General features: G+C 42.1%; 1 protein-coding gene across 4 annotated transcripts in view; it reads left to right on the top strand.

The window, feature by feature from the left end:
• Positions 1-364: 364 nt before the first annotated feature.
• The window catches only part of OVOL2 (ovo like zinc finger 2), a 50354-nt gene continuing 36592 nt past the window's right edge, over positions 365-14126 (top strand). The window contains exons 1-2 of one of the 4 annotated variants that reach the window (XM_074287784.1): positions 365-922; positions 1709-1935. In XM_074287784.1, the coding sequence (XP_074143885.1) occupies positions 823-922; positions 1709-1935 (327 nt within the window). In that variant the 5' untranslated portion in view covers positions 365-822. Of the gene's footprint in view, positions 923-1708; positions 1936-2094; positions 2738-10599; positions 10795-14126 lie in introns of those variants that run through there. The other 3 variants (XM_074287785.1, XM_074287786.1, XM_074287787.1) reach the window with 3 other exon arrangements.

Raw genomic sequence — 14126 nt, forward strand, 5'->3', positions numbered from 1 at the left:
CAAGCCCAGGGAATCATCCTTAAGCACCCAGAAGAAGGGAACGATTCGATTGCAAGGTGATCTGAGACAAATCCACTCATCTCCCCGGCCATTTCGCAAAAGGGCTGGGTGGGTGGGAAAGAGAACACGATGCACGGCTTAAAAAAAAATAACCTGAGTTGGGATTTCCGTTTGGGATTTGCACTGATTATTTGTGGAATGGGGGAAATAGCATATATGTGTGTGTATATGTGTGTGTTGGGGCGAGGGGCATCACGAAAAAATGTTCTTCCCTTTTAAAAAATTTTTTTCAGACGTTAAATTCTTTTGCAAACATTCATGCCTAAGGAAGGGTTGGAACAAACCTGAGCCGCCTGAACCGGTCAGACAGGTAAGGAGGCTTGTTGACACCGTTATGTTTGCAGGGCGCATGCTCACTCCCAAGTTTCCTGGTGCATTTTCTATTCCACCTTATGAAACTTTTTTTTTCTCCGTGTGGTCTCACCCACGATTTAAGAAATAAGCGACGAGCTGGCGGAAAGATCGGGGGCCCAGCTGGGACACCGGAGGGCTAGGGGCCCTGGGGGGAGTACAGGGGAAAGGCGAGGCTAGGCGAGGCGAGGAGAGGCGGGAAGGTGGGGTGGGGAACCCTGGAATCCCCGGGCAGGAGAAGCAGCCGCCTCTTGCGGAGTTCTGAGAGAGGAAGGCGAGAGGGAGACCAGGGGGCTGCTCCCCGCGCGGAAAAGTTCAGGGGCGCGAGCTCGCCAGTCTGAGGGGGGAGCTTGAACCAGGTAAAGGTAAAGGGTACTCGAACCGCTCTCCCCCATTCTTCCAAACCCCACCATGCCCAAAGTCTTCCTGGTGAAGAGAAGAAACCCAGTGGCTGCGATCCGCAGTTGGGATGAGCTCCCCGACGAGGAAAGAGCCGACACCTACATCCCAGGTGAGCCGAGAAAGCGGAACGGGAAAGGGACCTCGCGCGTGGGTCCCCTCTCCCCAAGGGGAGGAAGCGGGGGCGCGGAAGGACTCGGGCATGGCTTCCCATCCCCGCCGCGGGGATTGGGGAGGGGGGGGACTGGAGAGACCCAGGAAGGGGGAGGCGGGGACTTTGGACAAAGTGCCCCCAGTGGGCGCTGTTACTCGGGCTCGACGGGACCCCTGACTGTAGATGGGGGGAGTGAGGTAGAGCCAATCCGAAATTAAGTAGGGGGATTCTGCGGGGATACTATTCCCCTGATTTGGTTTTTCCTCCTCCCGAGCACTCCAGCCCAAGGACCTTCCTTCCCCTAATTCATTTCTGCTGGAAGCGGGAGATGCAATTCAGCGGATCGAGCAGACCCTGCAGCCTGCCCGCCGCTCTTCAGAAGGCTTGCTCCCAGACCCTGGCGCACTGTGCCCGCTCGTGTCTGCGCAGCGCTCCCCCGCCAAGCTTCTTGGCGACCCCCGAGCCCCCGCCGGGGCTGCTCCCGGGACAAAGCCGGGAGGGGACCGTCCTCCTGCCCCCCCCTTCTCCAACCGTGTTGACACGTTTTCAGGGCTCCCCGGGGCTTCCAGCCTCCCCACCCTAGCGCCTTTCTCACTCGGGAACACTTGGCACGGCTCCAGGTCCCGGGCCGGGGCCGAGGCCCCGCCCGGAGGTCAAACAGCTCGCCCTGCGCTCCCTCTCCCCCGGGCCCCGGGAGGACCCCGAGGGACTGACTCGCCCCTGTTGTGTTCCCCTCCCCCTCAGTGAGCCTGGACTGCATGCTCCGCTACCGCACGGAGGACTACCGCAGCGAGAGCAGCAGCAGAAGCAGCAGCAGCAGCAGCGAGAGCGGCGGCGGCCACGGGGACCCCGGGGGCGCCCACCTCTGCTCCGCGCAGGAGCCCCAGGCGGGAGCCCCGGAGCCCAGGACCGACGAGCAGCCGGGGCTGCACCTGGCAGGAAAGCGCCCCACCGCCAGGTCTAAAATCAAGGTACCGGATAGACTGTGCCCCCTCTCCGCCCCCGCCCCCGCCGCGCCGCCACCGCCACCACGCCCTGGCGTCTACCCCCCTCGCGCTCCTCGCCCCTCCCCGCCCCCGAGCCCGCTCCGCGCCGCGCCCGGGAACCTGTGCACGCAACCGTCGCCGGCTCGGTGCACCTGACTCTGGGCCCGGGCCAGCTGCGCCCTCCGGCAGCCCCGGCGGCCGCCTCGGGCTCGGGCCCGCCGCGATCCCGACGGATTGCTTTCTCATCACTAATGCATGTGTGCACAAAGGGGAGCGTGGCCGCGGACGCTCCGGCGGGGTGCTTTTATTACACCTTGGTAGCTTTCTGCTGGTTACAAAATGGCCCTCGCGCGTCACTCGGCGAAGCGTCGGGCGCAGTTTTTGTCGCGGTTCCGCAACTGCCGTTTGTGCGGGGACTGATCCCGCAGCGGCTGCACATCCAAGTTGCCGGGAATCCATATTGAAAATGTTAGGTTTTGAACGGACCTGGGAAGGGCTGCGCTCCCGAGGGGCTCGCTGCGTAACCCCAACTAGTTTGCATTTCCATTGATCTCCGCGGTTTCGCGGCGTTTACTCGGGCCGGAGGTGGAGGGAATTCCCACCCTTCCGCTGAGGGCAAACTCTGGGACATTCTCCTCTAAAGGCAGGGGAAAGACAAAAGGGGCCTAGCCGAGGTCGGGAAAGCGGTTAATTGAGAGCGGGATAGCATCTGTACCTCGGGACCTTGGCTGTGCTCCTGCGCCAGCCGGGACCGAGCCTCCCACCTGATGGGGCTCCTTGGGAATTGGTGAGACCAGGCTGTTTTCGCAAGGAAAGAACCTATTTCAACTCGCGTTTAATTCCGCGGGTTTTCTGCCGAGTGGGGAGGATGCGTGTCGGGGGCTATTTGGGACTATTAGGAGCTTGTGGGGTGGAGAGGGCCCAAATCTCCAATCTTTGAAGTCAATCAGTGATGTTTCTAGCTGAGGTAATCTCGTTAGCTGGAGGTGGCCTGTCTCGAATTACTATCTCAGCATCTTTGATGACATTTATTTAGTCTTATTCAGTGATTTTTACGGTTCTTTTCCTGGACCGGAAGAGAGGAAGGATTTTTTTTTTTATTCCCCTTACTCCCAATTTCCTTTTACTCTATTCCCACTTGAAAGTGAAAGGCATCGAGGGAGGTGTGGGAAGACTGGAGGGTACCCCACTACGTTATCCATAAACTTGTCAGAATGAGAAGATCTTTTTCTAAGTGGGGCTATTAACGGTCCTGGTCTTCCTCCTCCCCGCCACTTTGTGTCTAAGGGACAATAAGGCTAGGGATTAAAGCGAATTGTGCCCTTATTGAATAATTACCATTTCCCCTCAATCCATAAAGATCAGAATCGGAATTTTCTTCCTGGTCTTTGCATTTCTGCGTTTTCAACTAATTGTGTCCCCTCTTAGCTGAGTTCCTAGCCCCCCACTAGCAAAAGGGAATTTCTGCTCTTGTTTGTACTCCCAGTACCAGACATTTTGAAGTCTGAGCAGAATGTACCAAAAGGATGGCCTGTGGGGATTATAGTACATGTAGGATTAACATCAACCCATGTGACAGGGTGAATTTCGAGAAATTTGGGATTTTTTTTCCATGTACATTGTTAATCACAACCTCTCATCACAGCTTGAAGCTTGTCTAAGGAGCACTGCCTTTCCTGGAAGAATTATGTGTCTAGTTTGAATATTCTCCTTGGGCAACCTGCTATTATGATAAAAAGGACTCAGGAAAGTAGAAGTGATTTTTACCCAACGTTTTATTAACTGCCAAGGACACACAGACTAGTATTGTGCAGTTTGCTGGGGGAAGATTGTAGGTTTAATTTAATTTGTACATTCGATGAAGGAAAGGATTTCAACAGGTGGAACTGGAAAAAGATTTGTAAGCAGTGCAAAGGTTTGCAGAGTGGAGAGTGTGTGTAGGGAATGGTGAGAAGTTCAGTTTGCTTGAAGCAATTAAGTGGAGGGGGGCAGGATGGTATAGGGCCTGAAAAATAGGGAGGTGCCAGGATGAGGAGTGCCTTGAATGCCAGGGGAGGGAGTTAGAGCTTTACTCGGTTGGTCATAGAACCCCAGAAGGGTAATGAGTGAAGACTAGTGATTTAACCAGATTATAAGAAAGATAAAACTAGCAGAGATGGGAAGGATAGTTGAGGGGGAAGAGAGGTGGGATTATTTGTTTGGAAGCTATTCTAGTACAAGCAGATGGTAAAGAGTTTGCCTTTACTGGGGTGGTGGCAGAGGGAAAAGAGAAGAGACAAATTTGAGAAATATCACTGGAACATTTGGTAACTAATTGGATAGGAAAAGTGAGAGAGAAAAAAAAAAGAATGAACACTCTTGTTTTAATATGAGAGACTCCCAGGATGATGCTGCCACTGGCAGAAATAATGAGGTCAGAAAGAGGAGCTGGGTAAGGGGAAAGATAATAAGCTTGACTTGAGATGGCTTAGGTTTGAGTTACCAGTAGTAGGACATCCAAGTAGGGATCTTCTCAAGGCAGTGGGAGAGTGATCAGGGCAGGAGATTTATTGGAAATCATCTTCAGGTTTCAGAAAAGAAGGAAAGAGAGAAATATATATATATAAAGAGAGAGAGAGAGAGAAAGAGAGAGAGAGAGAGAGAGAGAGAGAGAGAGAGGAGACAGAGAGAGAGAGAGAGAGAGAGAGAGAGAGAGAGAGAGAGAGAGAGAGAGAGAGAGAGAGAGAGTGTGTGTGTGTGTATTCTCTGTGTTTTTCAATCAGAAAAATGGCTGTTTCAAGAGTATCAAGCTTCCTGATTTTTTTTCCCCTACCAACGGTTTTGTTTTTGTTTTTTCTTTTTCCTGGAAAAAGCCCATCACTCTGATATGCCAATGTGTCAAAATCATCTTAAAGGCTTTGTGCTATATGGGCAATTGACCCTTCAGGTTCGAGATGAATCATTGGTTTTTAAACAGAGAAATCTCCATAGAAATGAATTTTTTTTTTTAAAGTAGTTTCCTTGCTCTATTTTTTCTTAAGTCACTTAAGAGAAAAATATCAGAAGCCTGTTTAACTAAGTGTTTAACAAATTCCTGTTCAGGTGTTTGAACTGAGTTGTTAATTTATGATGGGAGTGGGCATTGTATTTTTTTTTTCTTTTTTTTTTTCTCTTTTTTTCATGAGCATTGTATTGAGAGCAGTAAGAGTTTATTGCTTTGATTAATGGATGGCTTAGGTCTATGACTACCTTTTCAAATATGAACAATTCTTTTTCTGTGTCAGAAAATGTAGACTCCTGTATGAATGATATTTATGATCTTTGATTAAAAAAAATATCAAAAAGCTTCCATGCATCCCAGAAAGTTTAAAGTGAATTTGCATTTTGTCACAATATTTACACAATTTGAAAATAGCGTATGTAGGAGGTATTATTTATTCACTCTGCTGGAGGTATCTTTGCTTATTTATTATAGTGAGTCATGTTGCATATTTTGTTTGTTACAGTTCAGCTAGATAAAGATAGGTAAAAAGATCTAGCTTCTTTGTCTGCAAGACCTGGGTTCTAGTGGACTTCTATCCTCAAACTGGTTTTATAGGCAAGTAACTTAATCTTTTAGTACCTGAGGCCCTTCTAAGTCTCTAAATTATAGAGGTATTGCTAATTTGCATCAGGACCAAAAGAAATCTAGCAGACTAGTTGATCTGAATATGGATTCACTGACTTAATCCTTCCCCCTCATTCCCAAGTCAGATTTGGTTTAGAAATATGGTGTTTCTGGAGCTAGATGGAATCTTCCCCAGTTCATTCAGTTCTTCTGGGCCAGTACTAGAAACAAAAGAAAACAGTTCTTGCTCTCTCAAAGCTTACATAATACATCCTTTAAACGCTGATTTCATCCTTTAAACAAAAAAGCCTTCCAGGAGCCTACCATCCCTGCTAGATGTTTCTTTCTCATTCAAACTTCTTGAAAAAGTTTTCTTTACTCATCTCTTCCTCTGACTCCTCAGTCCTCTGTAATGAGGCTTCTAAACTTATCAATCAACTGAAATTACTCTGCATAGTTACCAGAGATTTCTTAATTGCTAGATCCAGTGACCTTTTCTCAGCCTTCATCCTTCTTGATTTCTCTGCTGCATATGAAGTTACTGACCATTCTCCTCTGAGTATTATCCTCTGTTTTTTAAAAAAATAACTTACTTTCAAAATATATGCAAAGATAGTTTTTAACATTTACCCTTGCAAAACCTTATGTTCAGATTTTTCTCCCTCCTTTTTCCTCAAACCCTTCCCCCAGACAGCAAATAATCCAATATATATTAAACATATGCAATTCTTCTATGCATAGTTCCACATTTTTCATGCTATACAAGAAAAATTGGGTCAAAAAGGAAAAAAGATGAGGAATAAAAAGCAAGCAAACAACAAAAAAAGTGAAAATGCTATGTTGTGATTCACATTCCGTTCCCATAGTCCTCTCTCGGGATACAAATAGCTTTCTCCATCACAAATCTATTGGAACTGGCCTGAATCACCTCTTTGTTGAAAAGCCCTAAATCCATTACAGTTGATTATCCTATAATCTTGCTATTGTCCTATTCAATGATCTCCTGGTTCTGCTTATTTCACTCAGCATCAGTTCATGTTAAGTCTCTCCAAGCCTCTCTAGTATTCATCCTGCTGACCATTTCTTACAGAACAATAATATTTCATAACATTCATATACCATAACTTATTCAGCTATTCTCCAACTGATGAGCATCCATTCAGTTTCCAGTTTCTTGCCACTACAAAGAAGGCTGCCACAAACATTTTTGCACATGTGGGTCCCTTTCCCTCCTTTAAGATCTCTTTGAGTTATAAGCTCAGTAGAGACACTACTGATAGCCCTTTGGGTATAGTTCCAGATTACTCTCCAGAATGGTTGAATCTGTTTACAACTCCACCAACAATGCATCAGTGTCCCAGGTTTCCCACATCCCCTCCAACATTTGTCTTTATCTTTTCCTGTCATCTTAGTCAATTTGCCTTTATGAGTTTTTATGACACTTTATTTCCTCCTACACAGACCATGTGCTCTGAGTCTCCATTGCTGCCATCCCCACTAGATGTGGATGTACCCTAAAGCTCTCTTTTCTCTTTACATTCTTCCTGGATGACCTCATCAGATCCTGTGGGTTCAGTTATCACCTCTGGAGAGATGACTCTGAGATCTGTATCTCCATCCCTTCCTACCTTGCACTTCACTGTTAGCTCTCTAAAAGCATCAGTCTTCTTTCCTGTTTACAACATAGGTATTAAAATTGCCTCTTCTCACATCCCTTCTCTCCCCCTCCCCCCATTTCATTAAACTGACTTCTAACACTATGAACAAATAGCTATTTTGGGAACATTTAAATCTCTTGTCTTCAATTTATCTTTCAACTTTATTTCTCTCTACACACTGAACTTTTGGCTGGATTCTGATAGGTCAGCCTCTGTCACTTTTTTGCCTTGCAAGTCCCTCTTTATTTATTGTCTTCTCTTTAGAGTGTAAGTTGCTTGAGGGAGGATGAATTGTCTTGATCACTTGTATTTCTTCCCCAATTATTGTTTAGCTTAGCTGGAACGTAATATTAATAAATGCTCTCTCCTTCCCCCCCCCCCCCCCCCCCCGTCTATTCTCTGTCTGGTTCTCTCTCTCTCCCTCTCTTTCTTAATTCACTTTTGCCTCTTAGAATCCTTGATGTTCTTCAAAACAGCTTAAAATAATCTCACTTCTCCAAGAACCCTTTCTGTAGTTGTATTTACAGTAACCCAGCAAATTCTCTCTCTCTTTCTCTCTGTCTCTCTTTCTCTCTGTCTCTGTCTCCTGTCTACCTCTCTCCTCTCGTTCTGTCTGTCTCTGTTGCTCTCCTCCTTCTCCCTTTCTCTTTTTGTATTTGTCTTTGACTCTCTCCCCTCTGTCTCTCCTTCCTTCTATCTTTATCCTATTTAGTCTTTTGTCTATCAGTATATCTTTTTATGCTTCTCTGGATGCCTATAGATTTCAACTGTTCTAGTCTGAATTCACTTTTGCCTCTTAGAATCCTTGATGTTCTTCAAAACAGCTTAAAATGATCTCACTTCTCCAAGAACCCTTTCTGTAGTTGTATTTACAGTAATCCAGCAAATTGTATACCATTCTGGAAAGGAATTGTCTGCACTGATGACCATAGCTAAATAGAAGAAGCTGACCCAGGATACAGTCTGATGATCTCTAAAAGATTTGACCCGATTCAAAAATTCTGTGATCTTAGAGCAGAAATAACTTTGGTAATCTAGTAAAGTTTACGAATCCCTTCTCAGAATGTTTAAAAAATGCATAAAATAAAACATAGCAAGTTACAAAGGAAATTATATTGAAATATAGTTTGTAGACAGGAAGACTGAAATCATGCAGATTCTAGTGGCAATTTAAAGTAGTAATGAGCATAAAATATATTTTGAAATAAATATATAACAGTATAATGAGATAAGATATTTTGAAATTATTAATAGTATTTTATTTTTCTAAATACATTTAAAGATAGTTTTGAGTATTCATTTTTGTAAGACTGTTCTAAATTTGATCAAAGATATTTTGAGAGAAATTTTAATGTAATATGAAAATACTTGATTTCTGTTGATGAGAGAGTTGTATTTACTTTTGATACTGTGTTGTTTGTTGCCTATATAATTGGAGGAAATGCAAAATTTTATTTAGAGGTTAGTGAAAATTAGGGTGCAATTTGGTTTTCTTTGCACCTAAATTCACAAACCTCCAGAAATTTATTTACAAATCCCATGGTAGTTCTTGGATCCCATGTTAAATAACAATAACTTTTTATTTTCAAAATATATGCAAAGAAAGTTTTCAACATTCATCCTTGCAAAATCTTGTGTTGAAAATTTTTCATCCTCCCTTCCACCCACTCCCTTTTGTACACATCGAGTAATCGAATATATGTTAAACATGTACAATTCTTCTATAAATATTTCCACATTTATCACACTGCACAAGAAAAATCAAATCAAAAGGGGGGAAAATAAGAGGAAAAAAAATGCAAGTAAACAACAGCAAAAAGGTAAAAATGCCATATTGTGTTCCACATTCAGTTCCCACCGTTCTCTCTCTGGGTGTAGATGGCTCTCTTAGTCACTGAACAAGTGGGACTGGTTTGAATCATCTCATTGTTGAAGAGAGCCATGTCCATCAGAATTGATCATCATATACTTTTGTCGTTGCTGTGTATAAAGATCTCCTGGTTCTGCTCATTTCATTCAGGATCAGTTCATGTAAGTCTCTCCAGGCTTTTCTGAAATCATTCTGCTGATCATTTCTTACAGAACTATAATATTCCATAACATCCATCCATATACCACAACTAATTCAGCCATTCTCCAGCTGATGGGCATCCATTCAGTTTCCAGTTTCTGGACACTACAAAAAGGGCTGCCACAAACATTTTTGCACATGTGGGTCCCTATCTCTCCTTTAAGATGTCTTTGGCATATAAGCCCAGTAGAAACGCTGGTGGATCAAAGGGTACGCACAATTTTATAGTCCTTTGGGCATAGTTCCAGATTGCTCTCCAGAACGGATGGATCCATTGACAACTCTACCAACAATGTATCAGTGTTTTCCCACATCCCCTCCAATATTTATCCTTATCTTTTCCCTGTCATCTTGGCCAGTCTGAGAGCTATGTACTGATATCTCAGAGTTGTCTTAATTTACATTTCCCTGATCAATAGTGATTTGGAACACCCTTTCATATGGATAGAAATGGTTTTAATTTCTTCATCTGAAAATTGTCTATTTGCGTCCTTTGACCATTTATCAATTGGAGAATGGGAAAAAACAAATCTTGAAGAATTCTTTCACCATAGTACCTCATAAAACCACTGAGTATAAAATACCAATGATAGTCCTTGCTGCTCCTTTTCTCCAATTGTTTTAATAGTGCACTGCCTTGGAAGAGGGATGCAGAATCCAAATATTATTCTAACATAATTTTCTATCGTATAAAGCATATATTTATCATATAAATGAATTGAAGATCAGCCTTGGTCCCAAGAAGACCAGACTTCAAATCCTGACATTATTTACTGGTTGTGTCTCTCATAAGTTTATACTGTGAGAGTTAGTCCACTCCGGTGAAATGGGGGTACTGGTGGGGAGCTTCCCTGCCAAATCTAAGTGAAGGATTTGGGGATAGTCACAATAACACTTAGCCATTTGTGTGAGGTCCTATATAGCTAAGAAAGCTATTAAATGTTAAAAGGCTTTGCCAGATAATTGAAAATGAAGATAAAATCCCTCTGATAAAATTAAATAAATTCTCAGTTATGAACAAATGAATATCTAATGTGGGGCACTGAGTTATAGAGGATAAAGTAATTTAAAGGTTTAAGTTTCATGACATCCTTTTTAAGTGGTATGGCAGAAGTAAAAGATCCAGAGAGACAAAGGAAGAGTTTCTGGAGAACTATGGGGTAGTCCAGGAAATCTGTGGACCCCTTTTTTACATTCATAAAATATATAATTACAAAAGAAACCAATTTTGTTGAACTAGTTCTCAGAATATATTTTTTAAAAAGCAACAAGTTCCCTGACCCTAGTTTAAAAACCTCTGCTCTAGGTCTAAACCTTCTTTCTATTTTTCTCAGACTTCCTGATTTTAAAATTACTGGGACAACTCTTGGGCCATCTTGCCCTCCACCATCACCCTTGTGCACAGTGCTGATTCTCCCTGACACCGGGCCCTGAATTCTGTTCAGTGTGCCAGCTAGACCCCTCACCAATCTTTTTAGCTCTCTACTAAAGGCTCAGTTTCTTGCAGCTGGATGTTTCATTTACCTGAGGTAAGAGTGGTTAAAAAATCTAAAAATATGACATTAACCTAGCTCAGTGATTCTAATGGGGAGGGAATGTGCACCTAAGGAAAACTATTTTAGAATGTTTTGAACAGGTAGCCTTTTTGCAAAAAAAAAAAATGAAAGGAAGGCCTACTTTTGCATCCCAGGATGGCTGAGGCAATCTGAAAGAGATTGAAAATATGCAGCCTCTGGAGACAAGCCCATTAATTTAATTAATTTATCTGGTAAAAGGATCATTGATTTTTTTAAAAATCAGTAGGTTTTTTTTTTGTGTGTGTTTTGTTTTGTTTGTTGGTCGGTTCTTAGGAAAGCTTTGAAGTAAAATGCCAGAGTTCTCATTGCTTTCTGGCTGCTATTGTTACTCTAGTCCAGGTAAGACAATGCTAGGTTTGTTTGTCACAAAGATTGTTTGTGAGAAGAGCAAGCAAGAAACTTAGCATGTTTTTTAAAATGAAAGCTGAGATTCTGTAGCAAACTGGACAGTTTGCAGAAAACTTTTCCCTAAAACCCCTGGGGCTTTTTGCAACTAACTACTCATCTTTTATTTTTTCTTTCCCCATATCTAGAAGATTTGGTCTCATTGGACTCTGTTTTTTTTACCCTCAGGACTGTGTGTCCTTTTCACTTAATCAATCTTTCAGACTGTTTTCTGGTTGGGATCAGAAGGTTTTGAAACTTGGCCCTCCCTCATTCTCACTTTGATGACCTTGGCCTGCCTACCAAGGTAATAGTGGCTCAGTTTCCTAGGGCTTTCAGGAGGAGGAGGACCTTCTCTCACTTTTATACCTCCTTGGGGCCAGTGAAAGTACCATTATCCCAATTTCATAGATGAGGAAATTGTCTGGTATTTCAAAAGGCCAAAAAGTGTCCTGAAACCAGCTTTTCTAATCCTACCCAAACTTGACTACTCTGGGTGTCTTTCCAGAGTCCTAAAAGTCTTATTTTCCTTCTTTGTCATAATAGGGGAAGGAATTTCCTTCTATTGACACCTTTGTTGGATGATAAAAGTTTGTAAACCTCTTCTCTTAAGTAATTGGGAGTGTATTCCAGTGAAATCTGGTTCACCAGCTGAAATTACTTAAAATGTGCTCCCCTGAAAAGTTTACAATTCACAGAAACCTGACACTATGATTGGATGCTCCATGTTGAACTTTAGGAAGATAAGTGGGTATCAATCTAAACAAGTAAAAAATATGAGTCCATATGATAAAAAAAGTGAGGTTAAACACTAGGAAGTAAGGGACCTATAATTCAATTCGAAGACCTTTTTTTTAAATAAAACTTTTTATTTTCAAAATACATGCATATAGTTTTCAACATGCACCCTTGCAAGACCTTGTATTACACATTTTTTTTTGCTCCCTTCCCCACTATCCCCTCTTCTAGACAAGTAACCCAATATAGGTTAAAAATATAGATTTCTGCTATAATTTAAAATTTAAACAAATATACAATTCTTTTGTACATATTTCCACATTTGTCATGCTGCATAGGGAAAATCAGATCAAAAGAGGAAAAAGCGAGGAAAAAAAACAAAATACAAGCAAATAATAGCAAAAAATGTGAAAATACTATGTTCTGATCCACACTCAGTTCCCACAATCCTCTCTCTGGATTCAGTTGTCTCTATCACAAGACCGTTGGAACTGGCCTGAATTGTCTCCGTGTTGAATAGAGCCATGTCCATCAGAGTTGATCATCACATAATTTTGTTGTTGTGTATAATGATCTCCTGGTTCTATTCACTTCACTTAGCATCAGTTCAAGGAAATCTCTCCAGGCCTCTCTGAAATCCTACTGTTTCTTTTAGAACAATAATATTTCATTACATCTATATACCATAACTAATTCAGTCATTCCCCAACTAATGGGCTTCCACTCAGTTTCCAGTCAAACAGCATTTATTTAAGCAAGTCAGTTACTATGGTTGACACAGATGTTACAAAGACAAAATGACAATATTTTAGGAAGATTTGAGGGTGTATTGAAGGAATTTTAATATCTTAAAGTTAATTACCTTTGGGATGAATTATCATAAAATAGTCTCAGGGAGATTGATGAGATTGTTTCCATCATGTGTTGACACTATTTGACCTTTTTTAAAAAAGTAGTTATAATAAATAACCTAATATATATTTTTAATTGTATTAAAGTTTTATTAATACATTACTACATGCCAGGAGTCATTCTAGACACTAGAAATACAAAAAGCTAAAAGTGATGATTAATGGATTATTGTAAATATAATAAAGAGACAGATAAATCTGATGGAGGGATTAGGATCACCTAATCTGAATATAGAGATTAGAGTTGGGGCAAATAAAGTAGAAGTAGAAAAAAATGAAACCTTGGGGGTGGAGTTGCATTGTTACTGGCCAGTATATTTCCACAAATCAGTTCCAAAACAATTGCTGGGTTAATACAAAGCTGTGTTTAGCTTAATGATTTGCTGTTACATCCTGGAACCGTATTTTTCCTGCTTCTGAAATAGGGATAATTTGCCCACTTTTAGGGGTCCTGAGAAAACTGTAGAACCTTTGCTGAGGGATAAAGGCAGAAGTGCTATCTTTAAAAGCGGAGGAAAGGTCACACTTTGTGAATGGGAATACATAGTCATTGTTTCTCCTCTGTTGGAAGCTGATAACTTTTCTTGATGCTGATTATATACTTGCATTCTTAGGGGCCTTTGCTTTCTTGGCTGTGATTTCCCTCCAGCTTTTATATACTTTTCCTCCTGAGGGAATGTCATTTCTTTAGTGGTTTTTTACCCCCACCTGAATGAGTGTCCTTTTTGATCTGAGTGAGATTGTAAAGGGAAAGAAACATCCTTTCTTGCGTTTATTTTTAAATGGGGGATTTACAAAAATGAGAAGTAGGGATGATTCTATAGCTAAACTATTGGTCTTCCTGGGTGACAGTGAACTCTTACAGACTTTGAAGGTAGAAAACTGAAGATTTTGGCTCTTTGGACTCTTTTTATACCGTAAAGCCCTTCTCAGTTTGTTAGTATCTACCCTTTTTTTCAGTTGACTCACTGTTTATGGAATTATTTGTATGGGTCTGGCCTTAACCATTTCAGATCATATCTGGTCTACTCTTCACCCTATATAATTTTTATCTAAGTCCTTCCATAAATCTAAGGCCATCCTCTACAGCTCAATCTATTCTTGTGCACAAGAAAAATACCTAAGTCTATCCATTTTTCTCAAGATTGCTAGTGAGGTCATTCCCTGAACGTTCTCCAGGTTATCAAATGTCCTCAAAATCCAGGTTAGAACTGAACAGCACATTCCGGCCTCTGACCAGCCAGAGTACGG

Source organism: Sminthopsis crassicaudata, chromosome 2, assembly GCF_048593235.1.
Source record: "Sminthopsis crassicaudata isolate SCR6 chromosome 2, ASM4859323v1, whole genome shotgun sequence".
NCBI classification, from domain to species: Eukaryota; Metazoa; Chordata; class Mammalia; order Dasyuromorphia; family Dasyuridae; genus Sminthopsis; species Sminthopsis crassicaudata.